A 27,315-nucleotide genomic window follows, 5' to 3' on the forward strand; every position below is an offset into this window, starting at 1 on the left:
GGAAGAAGCTCAGAGATCACCAAGGCCGAGGGGCCGGGAGCAGGCCTGCTGAGCCTCGGTCTCATCTAAAGCCCCTTCTAGTTCTAACCCCCACCCAGTGGGGAAGAGCTGCGCTGGGATGTCACATAAGAGGTGCAGGAGGGGAAGGGGAGGCTGAACGAGGTCTTCCCTGACCAGGCCCCAGGGGCTCAGGGGGGACTAGCTCTGGCAGGACACTAAGAAGGGCAGCCATCGCTGATGGGACCAGAGGAGGTTCAGGAGGGTCTGGCGTCCACCCTCTGGAACATCCAGTGAAGAAACTGGGTGTGTCTGGTCTAGAGAAGAGCATGGGGGAGACTTCAAGTGTCCAGGGGTGAGGGGAGGGCTCAGGATGGTAGACCTGGGAACACAGGGGGAGCAGCTGCCAAGAGCCTGAGCTAGGCTTATGACTGGCAAGATTCCAGGTCAGCCAGAAGACCCCAAGAAGGGGTGGGCACCCCCTCATTTGGGGGTCTTTGGTAGAGTTGGCAGGTCTCGATTGTCTGAGATTTTAAGGGGAACTCTCATTCAGACATGGGTGGACCTGAATATCATGGAGTCTATGGAGGAGGGAGAGGAGGAAGGGCATGCTCCCCAGGGCACTCCATCTATGGTGGGGGTGGTGCTCCTTGGGCAGTGCCAGTTAGAGCCAGGAAATAGGAAGATGCCATCCACCCACCCCTCCCACCACCTCCCAAGGGGCTGTAACTCACAACTGGGACTTGTTGCAGTTGGGCCCTGAGTTAGCCATGCTGAGGATGCCTCGGCCTGTGTGGGACAGGTTGGGCCGGAACTCGTCTTTGAAGGGTTTCCCCCAATAGGACTCACCCCCTGAAAGACCAAAGACAGTGAAGGTCAAGGCAGGAGCGAGGGATCAGCCAGGGCCCCAACAGTGCTAGCAGGAATTGTCTCTGCCCCCCGAGGATGGGTTCCCTCTAGACTAGGCCCTGGGCCTTGCTCCAAGGGGACCTTATGCCAAGGATCCCAGAAGGAAACTACTGCAGGCTGGCTTCTCCAACACCCTCGTGACAGAGGGTCTCGGCCCCTGCTGATATGGGGGTGGGGGGGGCCAGCGCTGGAATCTGAGTCCTAAGTTAAGGCCCCCTGGCCAGTGCCAAAACCTCAAACAAGGTCAGAACAAGGGTAGCCTGCTGTGGGTGCCAGTCTCACACTCCAAGCCTCTGCCGCCTAAACAAGCCTGGGAGTGGTCTCCAACGGTGGGAGGAAGGAGATGGACATCGAGTCTGGGGACAGATGGCAAGTGAGCTGTGGGAAGGGCAGCTGAGAGGCTGAGGGAGCCCCTGCTGGCTCCAGAGGGAGACTCCGCTCACCAATGTTGGCAGCTTTTAGAAAGTCTCCTCCATACACGCCTTGTTTGCCAGAAGGGCAAACCCCCAAGGTCAGGGGGGCCCTGAGGATGACAGAGGTGCAACAGGAAATCTTGGGCAGTGTGCAGGGGGGACATATGAAGCCCCTTCTGTGTTCCAGGCACAGGAGGAAGGCTGGGGGGGGGAAGCCTTCCAGAAGCTCATAAGCTATCTAACGATAATGTTTTCGAAGATGACCATGACATGAGGGGAGGAGGGGGATGCCATGACAAGCAGGTGAACTGGATTTGAGTGAGGGGGAGGAGGCTATGTTGAGTCCCCAGCCTCACTTTCTCCTCCAGAGTCCCATGAGTCTAGGGGCCAGGTATGGATCAGGATGACTGGAGATGGCCCTAGATGTGGGGCAGTGACTTGCCCAAGGCCACGCGAGTAAGAGTCAAGTGTCTGAGGTTGGATTCAAACTCCTGACCTCCTGACTCCAAGGCCAGTGCCCCATCCACTGCACCACCCAGCTGCCCCTCTATGTAACACGGGAGGCTTCCTACAGGAGCAACTTGAGCTAATCCACACAACAGCCAGAGGGTCTAGAGCACTCATTTCCCCGAGTTCAAATCTAGTCCCATTCATGTCCTGGCTATGTGATCCTGGGCAAGCACTACACTCTGCCTCAGTCTCCTCCTCTATAAAATGGGCTGGAGAAGGAAATGCCAAGAAAACCCAAATGGGGTCATGGAAAGTCAGGCACAACTGAACATCAACAATACACAAAGGGAAAGCACTGGCAGCAAGAGGAATCGGGAAGGCTTCCTGTAGAAGGTGGGACCTACAGGAAGCCAGGAAGGACAGTGGTTGGAGTGGAGGAGGGAGGGAGAGTGTTCCAGGTCAGAGAAAATGTCCTGAGCTGAGATGGACAGTCACGGGGTCAGTGTCACTGGAAGGAGACTAGCAGGGTAGGAGAGGCCAAGATCATGAAGGGCTCTGAGGGCCAAAGGTGGCCAGAGTTCAGTGTCATGGTCAGACCTGTCCATTAGAAAAATCACTTTGGTGGTTAAATGGAGGATGAACTAGAGTAGGGAGACTCAGGGCAGGCAGGCCCTAACCCTCCAGCAGGTGAGGGCAGCATCAGAGGAGTGAAGGGGGCTACAAAAGAGATGGTGATGAGCTAAGATCGACAGACTAGACATAGGCATGAGAGAGGGAGGAGTGGAGGATGGCTGCCAGGTTTCAAACCCAGGTGACCAGGAGGGTCTGACAACACTAGGGAAGCCAAGAGTGGTTTTGGGGAGAAAGAACACCAAGAGAAAGAGTACAGAGGGGCAGAATCGAGAAGACTCAAGTTCAAATCTCGTCCCAGATACTTATAGCTGAGTGACCTGGGAAGGTGATACGCCTAGTCTAAGACTTCATTTTCTCATTATGTACCTACCACACACGATGGAAGTGAGGATCAAATAACAGACATAAAGACATGGAGAGACCAGGCATCTCCCTGCCCCTCTGGGCCCCCCCCCCCCCAGTTCTTGATTCTTTGTTCCAAGACTCAGAGGGAAAGGATTCCTACGTGCTTGTAACTATGACCTCAGTGGCTCCTCACCAGAGCCTCTAGGTGTCTGTTTGTCCTTTGTTTCTGAAGAGGCCCAATGACACCATTGGGGGATGTCTCAACTCCTATGTGAATTAGATTTAAGTAAGGCAGAGCTGTACAAGGTCAGTAGCCTCACTTTCTCTTCCTGTTCAGCAGAACAAAAGACAGGATGACTGGTGGCGGTGTCTTTGCTGTCTGCCCAAGTGCCTGAGGGCATCCCAGAGCCTGCTTCGGCAGCCTTCAAAGCCATTGGAACAAACTCTTCTCACCCACCTATTCTGCTGGGGGAAATCTTCCCACCCTTGGGATAGACACCGCCCCAACTCACCAATGGGTTGAGGCCAATCAGGTACTTTAGCCCACCTGCCAAGACAGTTTACCAGCTTGTGACCACCCTGCAGGCTCTAGCTCCCTGGGGCCCCAGGTGGACATCAAAAGCGGAGGAGCCTTCACAACAGAGGTGCTCATCCTCCTTAACATCCCATATACACCCAATATACTCAAGTAAGGTACTATTAGAATTGCCATTTACAGATAAGAAAACTGAGGCAAGAAGAAATGAAATGACTTGTCCAGGGTCCCACAACTAATAAGAGATTAAGGCCAGATTGGATGGTTGGTTCTTGTCCTTCATTATCGAAGAAGACCAAAATGGCATCACTTACATTTGAGAAAATTAGCATATCCAACTATGGCTGATCAGCCCCATACAAGCTCAGAATGCTCTGCCACAAGGGGTCAGATTAGCAGTAATGACGATGACAGTGCATACTGTGTGCTAAGTGTTTTACAATTCTAATCTCATTGGATTCTCACAACAATCCTGGGAGGAAGGTACCATTTTCATCCTCAATTTGCAGATAAAGAAACTAAGGCAAACAAGGGCTAAGTGTCTGAGCAGAATACGAACTCACATCTTCCTGACCCCAGGTCCAGTGACCCCCTAGCTGCCATAGGAGATGATTACTGAGCAGGATCTCTGGAGCAGTTAGTCCAATTTAGTCCTGAGCTGGACGGGGACCCTTCTGCCTCCCAAGATGGCCCCCGACACCCTGCCACTGCTCTTATTGGCAGAAAGGGTTTCCTGACCCACCACCACTGATGTTAGAAAAGGAGAGGAATCTTCTCTGGGTCTGGAAGAGGAGCATCCTGCCTGGCCACTGCAGGCACGGGCTCTAATCGCCTGCAGCCTCAGCCTTTCTTTTGGCAGTCCTGACTGCAGCAGGGAGTCTCCTGGCCACTCCTTGGTTCTCTGCTTTCCTGCCCTGGTTCTGGGTCCAGGCTGACCCCATGGTCTGGTTGGCGGCCCAGAGCCTCAGGCCCAGGGCTCCACCCCAGTCTGCTGCTCAGCCAGCTGAAGCGCCTTGGATAGCTGCCTAAACATTTGGCCCGCAGGCTCCTGGAGACAATGCAGGGATGGAACCATGGGGATAAATTGGCCTGATGCCCCACTCCACAACAGCCACGACTCCAGGCTCAGCCAGCCATTGGAAGGAGGCGCTGGCAAAGTCTCGCCACTCTTAGCAACAATCCTTCTGCACCCCAGGGGCATTTGGACTGAAGAATGACCGAGTTCCTGAATAAACTCCCTGGACACTTACCTGTCCCTGTGCCAGTTGGATCCCCACCCTGGATCTAGAGAGAAGAGAGAAGGGAACAAAGTGTCAGATGAGCACAGAGGACAAGGAAAAGGAAGACCCATCAAGGCCAGGGCTCAGCCCTGAGAGGATTCTTCCCTTCAGGGACCCTCCATTCTCCCTGGAAGGGGATGGGAGGGAGCAGTGGGGAGAAATACAATCTGTATGTCATCTTGCCGGCTCAAAGAGAACCAAGGCCAAGGTCGTTCAAGGAGAGACAGATCAGGAGAGGGAGACAGAAAGCCCCTTCACCTTCTTTAGAAGGGGAGGGGTGAAGAACTATGATCTGTATCTAGAAGGACTAACTGGGGTCCAGATAAAGGGACTTCAGAAGTCTACCCCATCCCCCCACCCATTTTATAGATAAAGAAACTGAGGCCTAGATAGGGGCAGTGACACATCCATGGTCACCCAGCTAATAAACATCAAAAGCTGATAATGGCTTTTTTTTTCCAAACTGTGTCCTTGGTCTGGTCAGTCTTCCCCTGCTTCCCATATAAAGACCTAGAGAAAGGTGTGTTGGCATTATAAGAATGACTAGGGCTAAAACAAGTAGGAAGGGCCCCTAGAATCATCCCACCTCCAATTGGACAAATAAGCAAAGTGAGGGCCAGAGAGGTCTGCCTGAGGCAAGTGGGTTCTGGGCCAGACTTGAACGGCGGCCAGGAGTGGCTTCCCCCAGGTGCCATCCCCTCCCTACTCACCTCCAGTTTGGCAATACTCACCACAAAGTTCCGAATTGACCTGTGGAAGATGGTCCCATTGTAGTAATCCTTCTTGCAGAGTTTGATGAAGTTTTCACAGGTTTTTGGAGTCTACAAACAAGCCAGACACATCAGGATGAGTCATTAGCTCTCTGACCTCTTGGGGGTTTCAAGGATCCCCATGCACTTTTCTGTTCAAATTTTTCCTGAGAGGGTGGGACAGGCTAACACCCCCATATTACACCAGAAGAAGAAATGGATCCAATTCAGAGAAATTCCTTGGTGTGATTTTGGAGGCTCGAGTTCAAACCTGAGCTCCAATAACACGTCCATCTGTGTGACCCAAGGCAAGTCACTGTCTCATCTGTAAAGTGAGGAGGGTACACTAGACAAGCAGAGAGAGAGCCCTGGGGGCCAAGACTTGAGTTCAGAACTTTCTCCAAGACCAGCTGGTGACTTTGGACAGATCACTTGCCCTCTTCCAGACTTCAGTCCCCTCCTCAACAAAGGAAGAAATTCAAATGATGTTAAAAATCTCGAAGGCCTGACCTCACCAGAATTTCCCTCTAGCCCTCTTCCCAAGGTCGCCCTCAGCCTGCCAACCTATTCCCAACAACCCTTCCCCTCTTGGATGAATCCATAAAACAGCCAATTATCTGGAGGATTCTTCTTTCTGAAGACCCTGCCATGAGAATACAATGAGATGCCAGGGACTGGGGGCTTGGATATTAAACCATGATTTTGTACTACTGAGAAAGAGGGTGGGGAACTCCCCTTCCCAATCCCAGTTTTCCTTCCTTTCTGGTGGGGCAGGGGTGTGGATGGACACCATTAGTCAGTCTGGAGCTGCAGCGGCCCAGGACTCTTTCCTGTGCCCACAGCTGCTGGGGGCTGGGGGCAAATCTGCAGCTTGGGATTCCTGTTCATTACAATAACCTTCTTAAGAAAAATGCAGCAAGCCCTCCAGTCCACAAGAAGCTGCTCTTGACCCTCAGGATTTCCATCAGGAAGTTTACCAGCAAAGGGACCCCTCACTGTCCCCCGACTTCCCAGTACTGTAACCAAGAAACTCGCTCCTGACCCAGCTCTGGGCAAGACTGGCTGATGCCTCTTATGTGCTCGTCTGGGGGTTACAGGCAAAAATGACTAAGACTCTTCTGGCTCTCATGGGCTGGATGCTCCCAGTGGCCAAACTTGAGGGGCTGCCCATCACTTGGGGAATGGCTGAACGAGTTATGGTACATGAACATTATGGAAGAAAAAACTCATGAGTGGCTGGACTCTAGAGAAGCCTGCAAAGATTAGTCTGAACTGATGCTGAATGGAGGGGACAGCAAGAGGACAACACTGCACACACTGTGAGATGAGTAACTAGGGTGGACACAACTCCTCCCAGCAGTTCAGTGATCAGGGCCTACCCTGAGAGATCTGTTAATGAAAATGCCGTCCACATCCAGAGAAGAAACCATGGAGTCTCAATGCAGAGCAAAGCGGACTCTGCTTACTTTTTACAACTTCTTCTATATTTTTCTCTTTGGTGACTAATATGGCACTATGCTAACCACAACTGTATGTGGACAACTGAGATCAAACTGGTCCTTGCCACAGGGAAGGGAGAAAAATGTGGAACTCAAAAGCTTACAAAAAGGTGAAAGGTGAAAATGATTTTTGCATGAGATTGGAAACATAAGGTAGAAAAACAGTTGAAAAGTAAAAGAAAAATCTTGGAACAGGAAAAAAATTGATCTAGGAAGCAATGAAGTCTTGAGGAGCCTTGGATTCACTGCTGAGCCCACTTGAGCCTTCTGACTCCTCTGCTCACTGCAGGCCTCAGTTTCCCCAGATTTCCAATGCAGGAATTGTCCCTGCCACCTGGACATCATTAACTATCTTGTCCTCCATGAGCCTTCCCGAGCCAGACCTCCCATGGACTAGGGCCCAAAGTCCCAGCCCAGCTCTGACAGTCTCTATTCTAAGAGTTAAACAACACGTGCTTCCCTCTCAGCCTCTGCCCCCATGCCAGGGGCATGTTGGCAGCTCCCAGAGAGCCCTTGTCTGCCATCTGGTGAAACAGAGCTTAGGACCTGGGCCTCTGCCAGTCCATAGGCAAGGCCATCCTCCTGGACTGTTCCCATGGAGCCACAGGCGCTGATGCAGGTATGTGGTTGCCAAGTAATACCAGCTCCCTCCTTCCTTCCTGTGTCCCCATTGAATCATGGGAGGGGCTGCTGGGGAAGGGCTGGAAAGCTGGGCCGCCTGCAGAGAGCACCAGAACCAAGAACCAAAAGACTTGAGAATTAATCAGAGCCATTTGGAGGAGGTCTTCCAAAAAACTGTTGAAGGGTGGAGTCTGTACTTCGGTCTCTGGACAAAGGACAGATAAATCTTGTGATGCCAAGTGGCCTTGAAGTCAGGAAGCCCTGGGTTCAATTTCCATCTCAGATACCACCTCTGTAACTTTGGGCCAGCTACTTCCCCTCCAATCCTCAGTTTCCCAGGTTCTAAGAACCCTCCCAGCTCTGACATTCCCTGTTCTAAGCTCTCTTCCAGCTCTGACATTGCTGGTTCTAAGGTCCCTCTCAGCCCCCAAGTCTGACATTCCATATTCCTTCATCCTTTTAGCCCTAAAATTCCATATTCTATGTCCTGAAGTCCTCTGTTGATCCTACAGCTATGTTCTCAGATAGCTTTATCCAAAGATCCCTCCCAGCTCTGACCCAGATTTGGTGCCTCTGGGCCTGCTCCTTGATTTTCTTCCCTGATCACTCCGGGAAGGTGCCTCTTCTTTCTCCCATTGCACCGGAGAGATGCTTCCAGTCTTGGTGGAGGGGAGGGTCTCTCCATGTTTTTGCAAGGATAGACAAGACAGAAATAGCAGAAGCGCCTCCTCCATCCATCTGTAACTGGTAACATTACATCATCACCAGATGGTGGCCCCATCCCCCTCCTTGCAGGAGGGCACTGCTGAAGGGACCAAGGCAGGAAGGGCAAATCCCATTTTTCTCTTATTTGGGAACCTTTGGGGCATGTAAACAAGGCCAAGCTGAGAAACCTGATGGCCAACATAAAGGCCACCCAGGAGGGTACAGGTAAATAGGAGGGATAGGACACGCCCTCTGATTAATGTTTATAGCCTGAAAATATGAAAAAATATGTAAGATAGGAGGCAAGAGCCCTGAGATCAGATGAGGAAGAAGCTGCTTCCTTCCCACCACGGGGTGGATCAAAGAAGGCTTGGGGAGATGTGATCTCCAAATTCTGCCCCTTAAACAAATCACCCACCACAGTCATATCCTCTGTCCTAGGGAGCAGTGATGGTGGTACCAGGAGCCCAGGGCTGGGAGCCAGGAGATGATCTCTGGGCAGTCTGCCTTGGCTCCCTCCACACTGGGCAAACTTCCCCATTCTGGATCTCAGTCTGTCCAGGAAAGGGGCTGAGGATCCCAGCTCTCTACTGGGCACTAGCCTATGACCTCCTGAGAAAGGAGTCCTGGAGAACAGAGGGAGAGTCAACAGAAGCCAAAGTCAGGAAACGGAGGGGAGAGAACAGTGGACCCATTGCTTCCCCAGGAGGAAAAGTTGCTTCCTCTATGGTCATTCTAGTGATGGGAAAACTCCTGACCAGAGACACCACACCTAGGCCCCTGATACCCAAGAGATCCAGTAAAGACCTGCTGATAGAGAAACTTATTTTTGTGGTGACCATGAACTAGAAGGCAGAGAAGTGCTCATCACCTGGGGTGTGACTCAACATAAAGCTGACATCGGAAGATAAGGCAAGCAAGGTGCCTTAAGAAACAATCCAAGGAACAGCGTCAGGAAAACGGCTATGAGCAGACACAGTGAAATGAGCAGAACCAGGACAATCATACAGTGGCAACCACAGTAAGAACAGCCTCTGAGGAGCTCCAACTACAGCAATGACCAGGCTTGAGGTCAGAGGCCCCATAATGAGGCCTCCAACTTTGGACATGGCCAACAAAGGACTGACCAGAGTTCTGAATTTCAAAGATAAGCAAAGTGGGAAATGCTAATTGAAAAAAATAAAATAAAATTTTCTTCCTGGTGATTCTTAGTGCCCAAGTGGCTTTGAAAAGGCTTTGTCCAGGGTCATGCCTGACTGCACAGAACGCAGATGAGCTCCCCGAGTACATCGGAAGGAGAGACCCCCTGAGGCTGGGCCTGGCCTCATGAGCTGGAGGACTGTGGAGAAGGCACTGCTTTTTCCGTTTCCATTTCCTTAGCTCCAAAAAGGAGACAGAAAGACAAGGGCTTCCTGTCTCAGAGGACTGTGGAGAGAAAGGCTTAGGGGATGAGGAGTGTCCTATCTGCTCACCCAAAGAGGGACAAAACTCCCACTAGCTTCGGAGGGGAGGTGATAGAGCTATCCCAAGGACAGCCACAAGACAGCAGGCGTGCCATCCCTCTGGGGGCCGCAAGTCTCAGTAAAAGCCTGGGATTGGTCTCTTTTTGAATCAGGCTGAGGCTGAAGCCATCTAGAACTCCAGTAAAGGACTTGGTGTAGCCAGGCTTCTAAAGGAGGCCTGGGCACCTGGCACCCTAGCCCTGGTCCACTAGCCAGCAGCTCCCTGGCCAGCTGACATCCGACCAGTGCAGACCCAGGCATAAGAGGCTCATTCTTCTACTTCATGGATGACTCATGGAGGTCCATCCTAAGTCAGCGCTAAGATCGCTGCCATCCTTGCATTCTGAAGCTCCTCCAGCTTGTCTAAGTCTCCTAAAATGTGGTGGCCAGGAAATGGCCTCCCTGAAGGTTCAACAACTGTTGCCATATTGTCCTGGGACCCTCAGACCAAAGAAATGGCCATGGAGGCAGGAGGTCCCTGCTCTTCCCCAGCTTGGGCACCAGGGGCTGTGGCAGCCGCCAACCTGGCTGTCCCTGGAACTCAGATGAAGGCTGGCACACCTACCATGTCACAGTGCAGCTCTAGGTTGAGATCCCCCTTGTTGGTGTGCAGCCGGACATACCCCTTCTTCTTCACAAACTGATACCGGACAACATCATCATCAATGGCAGCTGTTTCAAGGAAAAGGCCCAATTAGGGATTGCCACTCTGTACTACAGGAGCAGAGTCTTAGAGTTACACCTAAGCCCACCCCCACCAAGAGGAGCCCCTCCCACCAAGGGGGTCATGCCCTCCAACCCCCATGGGGCAGCCTCCCCAGCAGAGCTGTTCAGATGAGGGCATGGTCACCTCCCTCCACTCTTGTCTTCCCCAAGTTGAATGGCTTTGCTCCTCCAAGGGTATGAACTCCAGACCCTCAGTCAAGCCTTGGCCAACAAAAGGACCAACATGGTCACCCAAGATAGAAGAGCTGTGGGGGCCACAACCCGGTTCTGTTAGAAGATTCTATGAGGGCTTACGGCATCAGAGCAGGAAGGGACTTGGGAATCACGTCACTGAGGAAGAATTTGGGGTGATTTCTCCCGTATAGTTTTGGGCCAGCCTCTTAAGGAGGCCTCCAGTGAAAGGGAGCCCCTTCCAGTGAAGCAGTTGCTGCCCAGAGGACTGATCATGACCATTCACAGAAAGTACTGTGAAACAAAGCCGGCCTCCTGCCGTAAGTCAGTCTGTCCCCCTCACCTGGGCTCCCTCTGTGGCTTCCCAGCAGCCACAGAGTTAGGGAAGCTGGGGTGCAACAGCACAGACATGGCTCAGAGAGGGGGGAGGGAGAGGCGGGCACACATGCATCTACAGGCAGGACTATGTGTGAAGCAGAGGGGTGTCTGGATGATACATGTGGATTTGGTGTGTGTGTGAGAAACATGGACTGTGGCTGGCCTGGGGACACAGATCACAATCACAGAGACCCAGGGCTATTGCTATTATGGGAAAATGGAAAAACACATTGGTGAGGGGGGCTCAGCCTGGGTCTAATGTGGCCTGGGAGAAATCACTCCTCAGTCTAGAACAAGGGGATGGGATTTGATCATCTCTGAGGCCCCTCAGTCCCTGTTCTGAATCAGAGGCAGGCGTTTCTGGCAGACCAGGAAGAATGGGGAGTGCAGTTAAAGGAGGCTCAGGGCAGCCTGGGGGGTGGTTCCCATCTTCACCATTCTGCTGACCCTGACCTTGGGCAGTTCCTATCCCAGCTTGCGTGTGACTGGGGAGTGGGATGGGTGAGGCATTCCAGAGAGATGAGACTTCCTCTGGGGACCACGTCGCTAAGTGTCTCTGCCCAGAGAAAAGAAGGACAAGGGAAGGGGAGGGTGGTGGGGGACTGGAAAAGAGGTCAATGAAAGGGCCAGTGGCAAGAAAAGCGACATCCTGATGAGGAACCAGAGGCCCCGGAATGTCTCCCAAGCACCAGGTGGTAGGAATACAAAGGAGGCAAAAACTAAAACACCCGTAGCACCTGTATGTTCTCCAGGGCCAGGATAAGGGAACAATATTGTTCTGTGATAATACAACACAAAACACAGCCAGAGAACAAAGTATGCAAGGCAAGGAGAGCCCAAAGGACAGACATCCCCCACACGGAGTGGGGGAAGAGGGGCCTGAGGGTCTGATCTGTCGGAGTGGCCAAGTTGGAGCAGACAAGGGGCATGACCAGAGTGGAGCAGTAAGAAGAAAGGATTGGGGAAAGAAGAGAAGGCAGGGAAATGACTGAAGGCAATCAACTGTCTCTGGCCCCTCCAGGGGACGAGAACAGAGAAAACATCATCAAGTCAATGGACATGGGCAAGCCAGAGAGACAGGGAGGGCAGGGAGGACCTCAGGGCCTGGCCAGAAAGAAGAGAGGTGGGACGGAAAAGAATGAGCTAAGGAGAAGGTGCCAAGACAGATGCCAAGGGTCCCTGGGTAATGGAGCAGCAGCCCTGAGCAGAGCCCCAAGGCATGGTCAGGCAGTGGCAAGAAGGAAGAGCCCCCACAGACTGGATGTCAGGCACTGCCCTGCCCTTCCCTTGGCCATGGCCTCCAGCCAGCACAAATGGTGAAGGTTCACAAAGAGCTTTGAGGCAGGAGGGACTTAAGGGTCATCTGGTCCCAAGCCCCTAATGGCAGGGCTAGGCAATGACCAGACAGAATAGGCTGGGGGAGGGAATGGCCAATCTGCTGGGGAGCAGCCCACTTCTAGACAGCTCTCAAGGGCAGCAGTTTTTCTTAGCCCATCCACTTCCTCATAACCAATCCTAAAGGGCAGAGTGTGCCCACCCGGGTCAATCCCATGGAGGTCATGGCACCCACCTGCTTCATGGGTTGTTTCGGGCACCATGGCTGTAGATGTGAAGGAGGCACTGACTTTCCCAGTTGAGTAATGAGCCTGGAGGAAAGAGAAACAAAGGCAGGGTCACCAAGAGAGCATCTGACAACTGAAGGTGACCAATGCAAGTTTGATGCTGGCCTCTCAGCTGGACAGACCCTGCATGGCCAGGAGGCAGGAGCCCTGGCAGGGATTCCTGCCCCTGCCCCTGCCCCTCCCCAACCTCAGCCTCTCCATCTGTGACCTAAGGTCAGCTCCCCTGTTTCCAACAAATGGATTCTTTAAGTCCACTTCTCCATTTCTAAGAAGCCCAGGCTGGCGGGGCCGGGCACCCCATGTGCAGTCATCAACACAGATGTTACATAAAGGGACACAGAGCTGCAGGAATGGAAGTCAAACTGAGCAAAGAGATGGAACACCCTGGGGACAGGCCAAAGGTTCAGATGAGATTCATTAAAACTCTGCATTAAGGACAAGCAAAGCAAATGAGAACTCCAAGGAATGGGATGCCTCTGGCTCGGGCAGCTGCCATCTGTGAGCTTCGACTAAAGAACCCAATAAAAAGACTCCAAAGGTCTGCAAGGAACCGAGCCAGAGTCGAGGGAGAAGAATGCAGGGAGCATGGGGTCAGGCAAGGGTCCTGAAGCTGCAGCGGCTTCTCCTCAGGTATGTGGCTCTGGGGGCTAAGGCTGAGGGGCGCACCTACTTAGGGCTGTGTTGGCCATGATTAAGAAAAAACAGACAACTTTGGTGCCTGTCAAAATTCTGAGGATGGTGAAGAACCAAGGCAAGGGGATGCTGTTGGCAGAGTGGGAGAGGGGCTGCAGGCCCTGGAGGCCTCGGGAAAGGGGGCAACACTTATTGAATTGGCTTTTTGCATGATGAGCTATTCACAATTAGGAAAAGGAGGAGGACACCAGACATTGATCACTTGGGAGAGATTCGGGCCAAGGTCAGAGCCCCAGGCCCAGCTGTGGGGCCTCGATCATGGGGGAGGGCAGCCTTTGTGCTGGTAGCGTCCTAGCCTCAACCTTACCGCGTTTAGCTTGTCCACCTTCTTCTTCTCTGGGGCCCTCATCGTGGCAGCCAGGATCTCGTCCCCTTTGAAATTTTTGTAAAGCTCCTGCAGGGTCTCTCGAGTCTCAGCGTTGGTGTTTTTCAGGTGATAGGTGGGATCCTGCCGTGCTTTCTCTTCATCTACAAAGGAGCAGATGTAACTTGGGTGGCTGGTGAGGGCCCTCAGCCCCCCCCCCCCCCTCTGAAGCCTCTCCTTCCAAGGGCCTTCACAGCAGGTAGGCTCAGGGTCTCCACTCCCTCTGAACACCTCCAGTCCCAGGATCTCCCCCCACCATGAAGCCAGGGGCTTAAGGAAAGCTCTCTAGACTCAGCCTGAGGGGGCTCATCTGCAGTGGAGTTATGCAAAGTCACACATCTCACCTCCAGGGCCGACCTGAAACTGAAAAGCACCAGAGGGGCCTGAGCTGAGATGGGACAGGGGAACTCCCACCTACCTGGGTCCAGGACCCGGAGGTTGTTCTTAACGTGGTAGAAGTTGGCCACATTAAACTTGTCCAGGTTCGTGGGATCCTGAAGGGAAACAAAACAAACAGGACCACCTGAGCAGAGGGAGGGAGAGAGAGGTGTGCTTGGGCCAGGCCCTTGACCTCCCTCTGCAACTGAGTTTGGTGAGTGCCAAGATTGAGAGCAGTAGAACTCAGGGTCCCTCCTTTGCTAAAGGTGGGACTCCCTCTGGTCCCCCACAGGCCCCAACTTTCTGTATTCTGGGCCCCTGCAGTAACCTGATGTCTTCGGAGTTAGAGGAAGATGTGGGCCAAACGGGGCCATGCATAGAGCTCACAAAGCCCACTCTCTTTCAAGGTTGAAGGAGCTAAACCAAAAAGCAGGCCTTGAGCCTGGCCCTCTCTCCAAATCCAGGGGCCCCCTGCTTTGGGGGCCAGCTTCTGAGGCAACAGAGACAAGGCTGTGATGCCCCCTGCCCTCGGAGCTGAAGGGCATATGAAGCCCACACCAAACACAAACTAGAAGCTGCGGCTCTCTCTGGCATCCCATCAGCGTATCGGGAGCGGGGGCCGGCTGACAGTGACTTTGGCAAGGCCTCCCTTTAAGCCCTCTACCATCCCTTCTGGCTCTGACAGTCCATGACTCCATGAGCCATGGGAAGAGTTGCCCCAAGAGGGTCACCCCAGTCCTCAAACCCTTCATTAATGGAGTCATGGCCCAGGCTGAGTCTGAGAAAGGACGGTCTGTCTATTCTGGGCATCCTAGCACTGGCTCCCCTCTCTGCCAGGCCATCTGCCCCCTCTTTCTGAGCTTACCCACACCTTTGGAAACACTTCCCTCACTGAAGCACAGACCCCTGGAGGCCGTGGGGCCCTTCGCTTCTGTGTCTCCCTTTGTCTGAAAGCTCCTTGCCCGCCGACTCCATGGCCCCCCCACCCCTCAGCCAAGGCCTGCCAGGTACAGAGGGAAGGGACCTGGGAGTAAAGTGGGATTATCTAGATTTGAACTCGGTCCCCAACTCCAGACCTGGAATTCTTTCCACTTCTCCCCCCGCCTTTGGTTGGTACCTGCAGAGCTAGACAAAGGAGGTCAAATGGCAAGACCCCTGGATCCCCACCCCCCCGTTCTTTAAGGTATGATGCCAGGCAAATTCCTCCTCCCCACCACAGGCCTCAGGTTCCTCAACTGTAAAATGAGGGGGGCTGGACCTCCACGGTCCCTCTTCTAAATCTCTGATCCTATCTAACCTACAAACGTAGCATGGGAGTGAAAAAGCTGAGTGGAGCTAGGGGAGGTTCTGGGGTTTGAGTCCTGCCTTTCTTAATCTCAGCCAGGGAATCCCCAAACATCAAGGGCTCCATCATCAGGGGAAGCAAACACTCTGGGTCAGGGCCTGGCAGAGTTGTCTGATTGGGTGGCCTCAAGAGAGTGATGGAGACAAGGCGAATGAGACAAATAAAGTTGTCACGAGTGCTGTGGCCCCACGATCTGAAAACCAGCCCTGAAACCACTGGGGTCAGCTCCCACCAGAAAACGACAGCCCTGGTTGCTCCCAGCCTCCCATGAGGAGGCTCGCCACTTGCCCCAACCTCAAGCCAGTGGTGCTTCTCTCTGGAACTTTCCTCTCTTGCTCCTGATCTCATCCCGTTTCTCTGTGTCTTTGGGCCTTGGTGTGTTCATCTCTAAGCTCTGGATTAGAGATTTGAGGTCTAAACCTTCTCAAGGGGGCTCTGAAGGCTGCTGCTCTGGGCCCTGGGTGAGATGGGATGATCATGCCCCCGTCCTCCATCACGCGGTTCTTGTAAGGAAAGCAAGGCAGCACCAACAGGAATGAAGGTTGATGCTTCTATACTGTTTTCTGGTCTTACAACCTACTGAGCTTCCCAAAAACCCTGCCTGGGAACCAGATGAGGAGACCAAGAGCTTTGTCCAGAGGACCCCCACCTCAGTGGTCAGCGTGAGACAGGCCAGTGCTGGGGCCACAGCACCACCTAGTGGCCCCTAGGAGAAGTTGGGGCATGTTGGGAGCCCCGTTCTCACCAGGGTCTGAGCTGGAGACGCCAAGCGGGCCAGGGCCATCTCGGGCCTTGGTGGTCTTCCCCGTTAGACTGGAAGTGCCTTCAAGGCAGGGGCTGTCTTGCATGCCAGATGCCAGCACAGGACCAAGTCATTCATTCACTAGGTTGCTTGGGGAGTGGGCCCAGAGCCAGGGAGATGGCAGGGGTAACAAGCTCCCTTCTGGCCCGTGGGGCTGGCAGAAGGGTGGACATCATGGGCAAATGTCCATCAGGGCTTCCAAAGCTGGCACAAAGGGGACGGACTAGAGCTGATGAGGTCGAGGTCAACTCCATGAAGTTGGTGGAGGGGGCATTACCGCAGTCACTGTCCAGGGAACAGATGCTGGCCATGTCGAGGTGGTCCAGGTGATGTTCAATCTTTTTTCCTGAGCCAGATTCTAATGTAATAACTGGCCTCTGGGGAAGGTGCCTGGGACCCCAGCCCAGGACAGACTTTAGAAACAGGGGATATTGAGGGTGGAAAAAAATGACCAAGGAAAGGCAGCCATGATGAATGGTCAGAAAGGTTACCCAGCAAGGGGAGAGCCTGGTTCTTCCCAGGCCCAATGCAGAGAGGGAAGCAAGGATGGGGGGCTTCTCCTTCTACAGTCATAATAATGCTGGGGAGCCAGAGCCTTTTCCCCAGGCAAGGGGGTGCCCCAGGGCTGGCCATTTTACAGGTGAGGCCCCCTTGGGGCCTGTGGTTGGATTCGGACTCAGGCCTTCCTGACCTTAGGCCTGGTTCCCTCCCCCAGATCACTGGGCTGCTTCCAGAGTCCCAAGCAAACTGAGGCCCAGAATGGGGACTATGGACCCCTAAGCCATCGTACTGGGCCCCCAACTCCCATCTCAGGCTCCTTCTCCCTCTCCCAACAAACCAGGGAAACAACCAGACTCATTGACACCCTCATCTGCTCCTGGTCGCCCAGGCACTAGAAGATGGTTAGCCCAGCAGGGAGAGGAAGAGCCAGGAGGATGACCCCTCCCCAGAGGTGCTCTGCTACCTTCCAGTCTGGACAGGCCTGAGGCTTTGCCAGGTCTACCCCATTTCCTCTGCTGACCTCAAGGCATCCAGCATACAAGAAGACCTCCACAAATACCAGCTAAATCAATGGCCCCCAGAAAAAAGGCAGTGTGGTCAGTAGTCAAGAGCACTGGCCCTGGGAGGCAACAGGGATCTGGGTTCAAGCCTCACCCCAGATACTTCCTGTCTCAGAGAGCTGGAGCATGACTGGAGGAGGCTGAGCAGAAGGAGAGAAGACTAGGAAGACAAGACAACTCGGAGGAGAATCCCAGAGCGTTCTCCAAGGAGTCGAGATGCTGCCATTGTGAGGCAAGGCCTTGGCTTCTGCTGCTTGGCCCACCAGGTGAGAGCTGTCCTCCAACAAGCCTTGGTGCATCCCTGTGATTTCCCACCTCCTCCCCTGTATCCACACCTCTCCCCTCCCCCATATCTGACACGGTCTTCACTCCCTGAGTGAGGAGCTAATCACCTGTGGTCGGCCACTCTGGAACCCCATGTCAAATGGCCACTCCCCAAGGAGACATGAGCTTCCCATGGGCAGAGACCATTTTCATGTCCACATTCCCTCTCCCTCAAAGCAACCCCAGTGTCCACCCACAACGAGGGTTTGGAGGACAGAGGTCTTCCAGCCCAGGGCCAGATGGGAGGAGCGTACCCCAGAGGCTCTCACCTGAAGCGTCAGGATGTCCTGGCGGGAAAAGGGCTCGTCCGTCAGCAGGTCTTTGAAGTTCTTGGTCTTGATGTTCAGCTGCTCAACGGCCTGCAGTGAGGACATAAATGAGGGAAGGTCTCGCAAGCCTGTCTATCCCCAGCCCTCTGGCCTCCCTGCCCGCCACCTCATCCACAGCGCAGTGCCATGTCTCTGTGATTCTTTGAATCCTCCTCATGGTGCTCTCACAAGGCAGGTGGTGCAGGAATCCTGAGCCCATGCTGCAGAGGATGCCCCAGAGGCAGATCAGGTGGCCCAGTTAAGGCCCAGAGGTCAGCCAGTTTCTCCCCAAGAACATCTTTGGCCACCCTGGCCTAGGTCTCCCTGCAAGCAGGCCTGGAGGAGTCATGGGGGAGATCTGTGCCAAGGATCCTTTGGCTCCCTCCTTGCCATGCTCATGCCTGAATGAGTCTTCAAGGACAAGGAATAACCAGAACACGAGCCCCCCGAGACCACGGCAGCTCCTGCAGAGCAGCAGAAGCCCAGCTCAGCCAACATGCCTTCCTGAACATCTTGCCCCTTTTTTCCAGAAGACTCAAGATTCATAAAGAAATGGTTCCAGGAGGCAGACGGGCACATGGCGGGCAGGCTGAGGTGGACACGTGGCAGGCAGACCAAGGTGGGTGGGGTCTCCAAAACACCTCAAAAGTGGGAGTCGTGGCACGGGCCACATCGCACCAACTCGGCTGATGCACAAGCCTCCCTGAAGGAGTTGTGGCTCAGTCTCAAAGCTAACAGCAGAAACTCATTTTTTCCTAACCTCTGAGAGTCAACAGGGGCCTCTCCTCCTAGTAGCCTCAGGAGGGAGGGGGGCCAGGACTACCAACCCCATTTTACTGAGAAGGAAACCAAGGCTGAGAGAGGGCAGTAGAGCAGCTTAAACCCAGGTTTGTGTCTTCCTTCCACCATCCCATGATGCAGGAGGCGGGGGGGGTTTCTGGTAACCCCTGTGCTGTCATATAACCCACCCCATTCCTCGCCTGAGGCACTCCTCAATAATATACCCCTGCCCAGGAGCCACCACAGAAGACAGCTCTATAGCAGTGTGTCCACTGGAGGCAGTGACACCATGGAAGCAAAGGCCCAACCTCATAGCACCAGGGCTGTAGACCCTGGCAGGCAGGTACTATTATGACCCCCCATTTTACAGTTGAGGAAACTGTGGCATGCAGCCCAGGGCCCCAGGGGTTTGCAGCTGCCCTTGCACCCAGTAGTCTGCTCACTGAGCTGTCTGCCACCTCCAAGGGCAGATCCTGCCCTGGGTCTGCATCTGAGATAACCAGAGGCACAAAACCTACCTCATAAGCGTACACGTTGCCGGTTGACTTGATTGCCACAATGTGGGAGTTGTTGGTGAAAACCGTGAACAGCACCGGACAGTGATATTTACCTACAAACAGGTCATGTGTTAATAGGACCAGCCACCTCTTCCATCCCCACCCCATAAACAGGCTGGTCGATGGAAGTCAGGGAGCTTGGCCACCTCCCTCTGGAGAGCCACCCAACAGACTCCATCAAGTCTCCCCCCCCCCCCTTCACACCATGAACTCCTAGGGGAGGGCTTCCTAAGGAACAGGTCCGAGCAATCATTCCAACACTTCTGACGGACCCCACTCCACCTCCTTCCCCTGACCCATGAGACCCCAGCCTTGGCCCCCACTGTCTTTCCTGCCTCATCATAATAGAAAGCCCAGGCTCCGACTGGCTGGCCCTCCCCACTTTCTCCTCTAAACCCCACTTCCCTGCAGGCCCTGCTCTTGCATCTCACCCCGGCCACCTCCCCTTTCAAGTCTCCTGGTCCTAGCACAGTAAAGGTTTAATGGGGGTTGGGGACCGATCCAGAAAGCTGCCCACCCACCTTCATTATTCTTGGAGAAGTTCAGCTTGATCAGAGACTTGGCATCCAGCTTCTGAAAGACCAAGCAAAGAAAGGTCTTTGAAATGAAAGAAATTCTTGAGTTTCAGTCTATCAGTTTCATTTAAAAAGGCAGGTTGGGCAACAGCGCCATCTGGCGGCCCCGTTCAACAATCCCTTCAGGTGCCACAGGCCACTCTCCACCTCCCACCTCTAAGCCTTTATAGAGGCTGAGGGGAAGGAATCCCCCCAATGCTCTCCTGTAGGACCCTCTTTCCTGGTTCTTTAGTTGAAGCTCTACATGGGCTCCTCCAGGCTCATACTGTGTCCCCCAAAGACACTTTCTGTCTGGGCACCCCCACGTTGTGTACAAGGCCTAGCCCCCGAGCCATACCTATGTGATAGTAACTGATAGCATCTCATTCGATCCTTACAATCACCATGGGAGGCAGGTACCAACATCACCTCCATTTTATAGATGAAGAAACTAAAGAACATGACGTGCCCAGGGTCACAAAGCCAGAAATGTCCAAGGTTGAATTTGATCTCAGGTCTTCCTGACTGCAGACCCAGGGTTCTGGCCACCGCTCTCCTAAGCCACCTGCTTCATTAGTGTACTTGAACTGGCAGCAACAGGGAAGGGGAGCCGCCAGAGTCTCAGGCCCAGGTCAGCCAGAGTAGACACACACCGAGCCAAATCAGGCTGCCGCTGGAGCAGTGGCCCCAACTCATGGCTAAGAACACAAGTTTCCTAGAGATATCACTAACTCCTGCCAGCCTTTCCCATTTCCACAGGTTTTTCCAGCTTGGTCACAATCAGTCTCCTTGTCTGGGCAGGAGGTCCCTGCCCCTATTTTTCAGGGTGCTGCCCTCTCCTGGCAGATAAGAGCGATGACAACTCAATCACCAGGCAAAAGAGTCAATACAGAGATTTATTTGGCTTGCAATAGAAAAGCATAGACCCCGAGCATGGATGAAGGCAGGATGATTCAGCAAGAATTGGTGGTAAGCCAAAGGACAGTGTGGCCATGAAGGCATTGGTAAGCCACAAGTTGCACCCCCAAAGAGCCCACCGCCATCCAGGAGATGACCCCATCTTGGGGCCTAAATCTACAGTCATCCATTCCCTGGTCACAGAGTCCATCCCGTTTCCATGCTTATGTCTTAACTGTAATGATAAAAGATGATGCCTGGGGGGCTCAGCAGCTCCAGCAAGGGGTCCAGGGAATCCGATTCAGGAGCACAGGGGTCAGAACAGGGAGCTTGGGGCTCTGAAGCCCTAGGTTCATGTATATTTACTAGCTGTTGGGCCTCCCAAGACCTCAGGTTCCTCAACTCTCAAAAGAAGGGGCCTGGACTGGGCAGCCTCTCCCTGAACCACTCTCTCGGGGACCAAATCTCTTCTCATCCACTCTCCAGGGTTCTGACCTCAGCTCTATCCCCAACTCACTAATAGGTCTATTTTATTTTCTCATCTGTCCACGTGGCCTAGACTTGACTAGCTGAGGACGCTGTGCTTGTGCTGGGAAGGCCAAGATGCTACCCCATCTGAGGCCCCCATCATACGACCGAAAAACAGAAGTCTTGAGGCAAGGTCTAGGGGATATGTTACCATGGCAGAGCTTAGGCTGGATCCCCACAGCCATCAGCAAAGCCCCCTCGACCAGCAGCCCATCTTAGCTTGAAGACAAACACTCAGGGATCTTTCTTCTGAGGTTTCTCTCTAGTAATTCAAGTCACCTCTTGTGATGAATTCTTCTCTGACTACATCAGGAATGAGAGGGGCAGGGTGGGGGGAGATGGGGGGCACCATGTCAACCTCAGCCAGGCCTCCGAGGAAGGGCAGCAAAGGGGGGGAAGACTAGTCAGGCCCCTGGCCTGGTGGGGGATGAGCTAGAGAGGATTTAGAGGTGAACTAGGAGAGAAAAAAAGAGCCTCTGATTCCTCTGAGAATCAAGGCTAGAGGACTTGCCATTGGATCTGTTCATCTGGGAGAAGAGAACACTTGGGGGGCAGGACAAGGCTGGGCTTTGAAGGATTGTCTTCCGGTCTAGGGATTAGTCTGACTCTGCCTGGATCTTGGGGGGTGGGGGGTGGGGAGGGGATGACCAGGATCAACAGAAAAACCCCTTAGCCTCTGGTCCCTGGCACAAGGTCTGTGAGGGGAGGCTGACCACCCTGTGACTGTGTAACCTTGGATCAAACTCTTACCCTAGCTTTATAGCTCACTCCTCACCTCCCAGCCTGGTTTTGAGGACACTACCCCATTGGCCTTCAACTACCACAGGCATGAGAGCCCCTTGCCCTGCCCCAGTCACCATAGCATCCTCTAAGGCCAAGGATGAGAAGCTCCCAACAGCCCCTGGGCTCTAGGACCAGGGGAGAAGATAATGCTGAAGCTGAAGAGAAACTGGACCTGGGCAGTGGCCTGGGGTTCACACCCCCAGTCCCCACTTCCTCTAGTCACTGGTTCAGAGTGTAAACTCAGGCCTCCTGCCAGGGGGCCTGGTGCCCTGCTCTCTGTAACCTCAGGGAAGTCGGTCTCCCTTCCAGTTCTGACCTCTGGTCACATTTTGTGTCCCTGAGGTGCTGCTGAGAGCTCTCAGTGGCCACTGCTCCTTCGTCAAGGGCCCTCCAGTGTCATCAGCTGGGCCAGAGAGGTCACTGCCCAAGGGACAGCTCTCATCTAAGAGCCGCTGAAGGGCACGAAGCCTCGGCTCTACGTTTGGGAGAGAAGGCACAGAAGTCATCCGTCCTCACCCGAAAACAATCACAACTCAATTTCCCTCCCTTAGGAAAGACAACAGGCCCAGTCCGTGCCTGACCCTGCAGCCGGCTCTGGCAGCCCTCCAGACTCCCCCAGCCAGCGCCACCAGCCCGTGTCTGACCGCCTACCTCTCCACTGCTGGGGTTAGTCCCATACTTCTTGATCCAAGGCACAATATTCCTGAAGGATCAGGAGACAAAAGAAGATCCAGTCAGTGCAGCAGGCCTCACATCTCCTTGAAGGGAAACCTCCCCAAAGCCATCGTCTCTCTCACTCTGATAGGGCACAAGGGCCCTCTGTCTGGCCTGGGCCTCTCCATCCTGGCATTGTCCCCAGGCCCCTGGGCTGGCTGCTCTGCTCATGAATCTGTGGGACGGAACATGGCCTTTTCCTGTGCCTCGACACCCATGACTGGTTCCCTGCTTAAAAACCTTTCCTGGGGATCGCTGCCAAAGCCCCTCCTGGGAAGGAGGTGGAGGGTCAGCCAGCCCATCCACTCAGGCTGCAAGAGGGGGAGATTGGGGGCGTCAGCGCTGAGAACACTTAGTTTCTTCAGCTATAAAATGGGGGGCTTGGGGCCATCGGGCAACCAACATGTACAAAGCACCTTGACTGTGCCAGTCAGTGGGTGACTCCCAGTGCCTGGGCTGCTCTGCCGGGAATGACCTGTGAGAAGACCCCCGGGCTCAACGGAGCCCGGTAGTGACCTATTTCGGTCGCCCCAAGAGAGGCAGCTGCAGGGCTGGGGCCCTGCTGTGGCTAAGCTAAAACAAACGGCCCGGGTGGGGCTTGGCTTGATATGGGGCCGGCTCATCTGGTGGTCAAGGAGCTGTGAGGTTAATGGATAAATGGCAAAGGGGGGAGACTCCAAGAGAGCGCCTTCTGGCAGGGGGAGGGGCCCAGAGGCCGTGTCAGGGCCTCAGGACGGGACACACTCACAGTAAGTCAAAGACGACTCCATCAGAGGTGCACACCGGGTACTCAAAGGGCTGCAGCGACAGGCTGAGACACACAAACACGCTCCGGTCGGTCGAGGGGATCGGGCGGCCCTCCCGGGGCACCCGCTCCTCTCCACAGTCCCCGATGCCAGCCCGTGGACGTCCATTCCGCCTCCTCCCTCCGCCCATCCCCGTCCATCCCTTCAGCCACGGAGCGCGGGGTCGGCCTGGGACAGCGGGAAGTGCCCGGGCTGCCTCTGGCGCCCACTGCCTGGGTCACCCCGAACGAGGCACAAAACTTCCCTGGGCTTTAGAGGTCTCCCTTCCCTCCACATCACCCTCCCCCAGCTCGCTGCCCACTGGAGACCCTCTGAGGTTCAGCCCTCCTCTCTGCCCTGCTCTAGGCGGCATTCAAGGCCTCCATGCCACGGACCCAAGCCGCCTCCCCCTACCACCCCTTCATGTCCCGTGGAGGGCGTCCAGGGAGACCCTGACCACAAGGCCGCCCCACTCGCGTCTGCCCGGCCTGGAACAGGGCGTTCTGAATAAACGCCGTCGGGGGTGGTCGTTCGCCGGGCTCCGTCCTCCGTCCTGCAGCCCGAGCCTGGGCCGGCCACCGAGGGGCTCAGCCCAGAGTCGTGGCCTGGAGTGGGCACGGGCACGGGCACAGCATGGCACGGGGGAGCTCTTACCTGCAGTGATCGAAAGGCAAACGTCGGAAGTTTGCTTGTGGGAGATCTGTGCGGAACGAAAGGGGGGTCTGCATCAGAGGCTGGCTCCGGGGGGCCTGGCTCCGGGGGGGCGTGGCTCCGGGGGGGCCTGGCTCGGGGGGGCGTGGCTCCGGGGGCGTGGCTCCGGGGGGGCCTGGCTCCGGGGGGCCGTGGCTCGGGGGGGGGGGGGGGGCGTGGCTCCGGGGGGCCTGGCTCCGGGGGGCCTGGCTCCGGGGGCCCTGGCTCCGGGGGGCCTGGCTCCGGGGGGCCTGGCACGGGGCACAGGCCCGCCCGGCGCCCTGCCCAGAGCCTCCGGCCCTCCACGGAGGGCGTGCTGGGGGGGCCGAAGAGGCGCTGCCCCGGGCCAGGCCCCCGCGCCCCGCGCCCCCTCCCGCTCCGGCGCCCCTTCGGCCGGCACGCGCACGCAGTGGGCGCCAGCTGCATACGCCCCGGGCTCGGGGGTGGGGGTCACTCACCCGGCTTCTTGCCCCCGTAGAAGTGCGTGTACTCCGCGCACGTGATGTACCTGGGGGGGCGGGGGGGGGTCAGCCGGGCGGGGCCGGGCCCAGGCGCCCCCCCCAGCGGCTCCCCGGCCCCGCCCCGCCCCGCCCCGCCCCGGCCTCAGGAGGACCCCGGGCTGCGCGACGTGGGAGGGGGCGCGCCCTCCCTGACCTGTGACCCCGGGCCGCCCCCCCGCAGGCCTCACATCTTGTCCTTCTGGTGCTGCCGCTTGCCCATGGCGGAGGCGGGGTCGGGGCCGGGGTCTGCCCGGGGCCAGGCTCCTAACGCGTCCGCTGCGCCGCCTCCTCCGGCAGCCCCTGCCCCACAGCCCCACTTCCGGGACGGCTCCGGAAGTGCTCGCGCGTCCTCCGGAAGCTCTAGGGGCGCCGGGAAATGGAGTCCGGCCGCCCCCGAGGAAGAGTGCCTCGTCACGGAGCATGCGCGGAGTGGGAGGGGCCCAGCGGCTGCAGGGGCGTGGCCCGGAGCTCGGAGCGGCGCGTGGGCATCGCCCCTCCCCCCGAGTCACCCGGGACCCCGACACTCGCCCCCCGGGCTGAGGGTCCGAGCGCTCAGAGGGCTCGGGGACCCGGAGGCTAGGGCTGGACAGATGGGGAAACTGAGGCACGCTTGTCCCCGTGATGACAGGGCGGGGGCCTCCCCTCCAGCCCCTAGTTTGAGGGTTCCGGGGACCCGCAGCCCTGCCCCCCCGGGCCCCACCGTGTGACGTCACTCCCGGGGAGGCGCCTCCTCCCGCCCGAGCTCCACCAGCCCCCCCATAGAAAGGAAAAATCGTTCTGACTGCGGGGACCCCGGGAGGGGCTCAAGGACCCCCGGACCACACCTTGAGAGCTGAATTTACTAGGAGGCCCAGTCTCTGCCCCCTGGGAGGATGAGGAGGGGGCCAGGGTCCTGGATGGGGGGGCAGGGTCCTGGATGGGGGGGCAGGGTCCTGGATGGGGGGTCAGAGTCCTGGATGGGGGGGCAGGGTCCTTTATGAGGAGGGGGCCAGGGTCCTGGATGGGGGGGCAGGGTCCTGCTGGATGGGGGGGGTCAGGGGCCTGGATGTGTGGTGGGAAGAAAGACGAGAACTCTTCCTGGGGCTGGGGTGAGGGACCCCGGGGAATCACTCCCTTCCTTCATATTTGGTCCACTATGGGGCCCAAGGCCAGAACTCTAAGACCAGCCAGTGCCCCAAGGAGGACCCCAAACAAGGAGCCCTCTACTGGGGGAAGAGAGGTCTGTGTTGTAACTCTGGGAGCAGTAAAGGGGGTCGAGGTGACCTGTGATGGGAGCAAGGACAAGAGTCGGGGGTTGGGGTCAGAAATGGCACTTCCTCTCCCCCTCTTCCAATGATGGCATGCTCATTGGGAGCCTGGGGTAGAAGAGGGCAGGAAGCTCTTTGGCCCTGGACAGCTCAGAACAAATCCCTCTTGCTCATCCTTTCGTCTCTCCGGTCGGGTTTGGGGTGAAGGCTGGTGAGATTTTGGGTCTCCCACAGCAACGAGCATTTATTAGGCTCCTACAGTGAGCCAGGTTCTGCCCCAATTCATCTGACTCTAAAGAAAGGCAATTATTGTACTCTCAAAGAGACAACCTGCAAGCTACTCTGTAAACAGGTAGCAAGTTTCTATGGGAAGGGCTTCCAGGAGGTGAGATTCTACCTGAGACTAGAAGGAAAGCAGGAGGCAGAGGGGCTGGAGGTGATAGGGAGGGTGAATTGACTGGAAGAGGGGGACAGACCTTGGTTTGACAGCAGAGGGGAGGACGGGCCCTGCAGCCCTGGCCAGGCTCCAGGCAGAGGGGACCAGGACCAGCATCGGGGGCAGCCTCAGAGGGAGGAGGGGCTGGACTAGAAATGCTGGTAACTTGGCTCCTGATTGGCTCTAGAGGAGTTGAAAATGACCCCCCAGACTTCAGCCTGGGATCCCGAGGCTGGTGTCGCTCTCCGAGGTACTTAGGTCCTTAGGAAGAGGGGAGGCGCGCAGGGAAGGTGGTTAAGTGTAGGGAGGTGAGCCTGCCGTCAGCAGAGACGAGAGGAATCGGAGGAGCATCGGAAGAGAGCAAGAATTGAGACCATGAGGCAACATGTGGGGGGCATCATTATCCCATTTCACAGAGGAGGGCTCTCAGCAGGACGTCTAGGAAGAGGTGGAGCCAGGGCTCAGACGCAGCTCTTCTCCCAGCTTCTGTCTAAGGCCTTCCTGATGGGGCCACACACCCCACACACCCTCATACACACCCATCACACCCTCATACATAGCCACCACACACCACACATGCACAAACATGCGCTCACACACCTCCACATACTTTCCTCTATAGCGTGCACCCTCCAATCACCTACACATCATCCACCCCATTAGATTGTGAGTCTTGAGGGCAGGGCTGGGGGCTTAGCCCACTACCCACTACAGAGAAGGCCCCTTCCAAAGCTGCTTAACGCCTCGTTGACTGAGGGGAGGAGGGCCATGCTGCTGGCCCCACCTCCACACTGTGTGAAGGCCACAAGGAGGGAACCCTCATCACTGACGGATGCAGGACACCTAGTAGAGAAGGTGCTTGTGATACTTATTTGGGGATGTCCTGAGGAACCACTGCAGGGAGAGAATCCCAGGCCTCAAAGGTGGTACAGGCGCAGTTGTGTCCCCACCCAGATCTGACTCTTCCCTTTTCTGGACTCCCACCTCCCCTTTCATGAGAACAAAGACAAAAAAGTTCAGTGTGAGTTGTTGTA

General features: G+C 55.7%; 1 protein-coding gene across 1 annotated transcript in view; it reads right to left on the reverse strand.

Moving 5' to 3' along the window:
• Positions 1–24,946, reverse strand: part of PPIL2 (peptidylprolyl isomerase like 2) — a 28,057-nt gene extending 3,111 nt beyond the window's left edge. Inside the window, exons 1-15 of the mRNA XM_074206605.1 lie at positions 24,787–24,946; positions 24,557–24,606; positions 24,063–24,108; positions 23,372–23,434; positions 22,561–22,612; positions 19,669–19,720; positions 19,109–19,200; positions 17,772–17,861; positions 14,011–14,086; positions 13,536–13,696; positions 12,484–12,559; positions 10,204–10,310; positions 5,294–5,383; positions 4,533–4,566; positions 732–849 (exon numbers count right to left, since the gene is read on the reverse strand). Of these exons, the coding sequence (XP_074062706.1) occupies positions 732–849; positions 4,533–4,566; positions 5,294–5,383; positions 10,204–10,310; positions 12,484–12,559; positions 13,536–13,696; positions 14,011–14,086; positions 17,772–17,861; positions 19,109–19,200; positions 19,669–19,720; positions 22,561–22,612; positions 23,372–23,434; positions 24,063–24,108; positions 24,557–24,606; positions 24,787–24,818 (1,139 nt within the window). The 5' untranslated portion in view covers positions 24,819–24,946. The remainder of the gene's footprint in view (positions 1–731; positions 850–4,532; positions 4,567–5,293; positions 5,384–10,203; positions 10,311–12,483; positions 12,560–13,535; positions 13,697–14,010; positions 14,087–17,771; positions 17,862–19,108; positions 19,201–19,668; positions 19,721–22,560; positions 22,613–23,371; positions 23,435–24,062; positions 24,109–24,556; positions 24,607–24,786) is intronic.
• Positions 24,947–27,315: the final 2,369 nt, after the last annotated feature.

This window comes from Macrotis lagotis, chromosome X (assembly GCF_037893015.1).
Source record: "Macrotis lagotis isolate mMagLag1 chromosome X, bilby.v1.9.chrom.fasta, whole genome shotgun sequence".
NCBI classification, from domain to species: domain Eukaryota; kingdom Metazoa; phylum Chordata; class Mammalia; order Peramelemorphia; family Peramelidae; genus Macrotis; species Macrotis lagotis.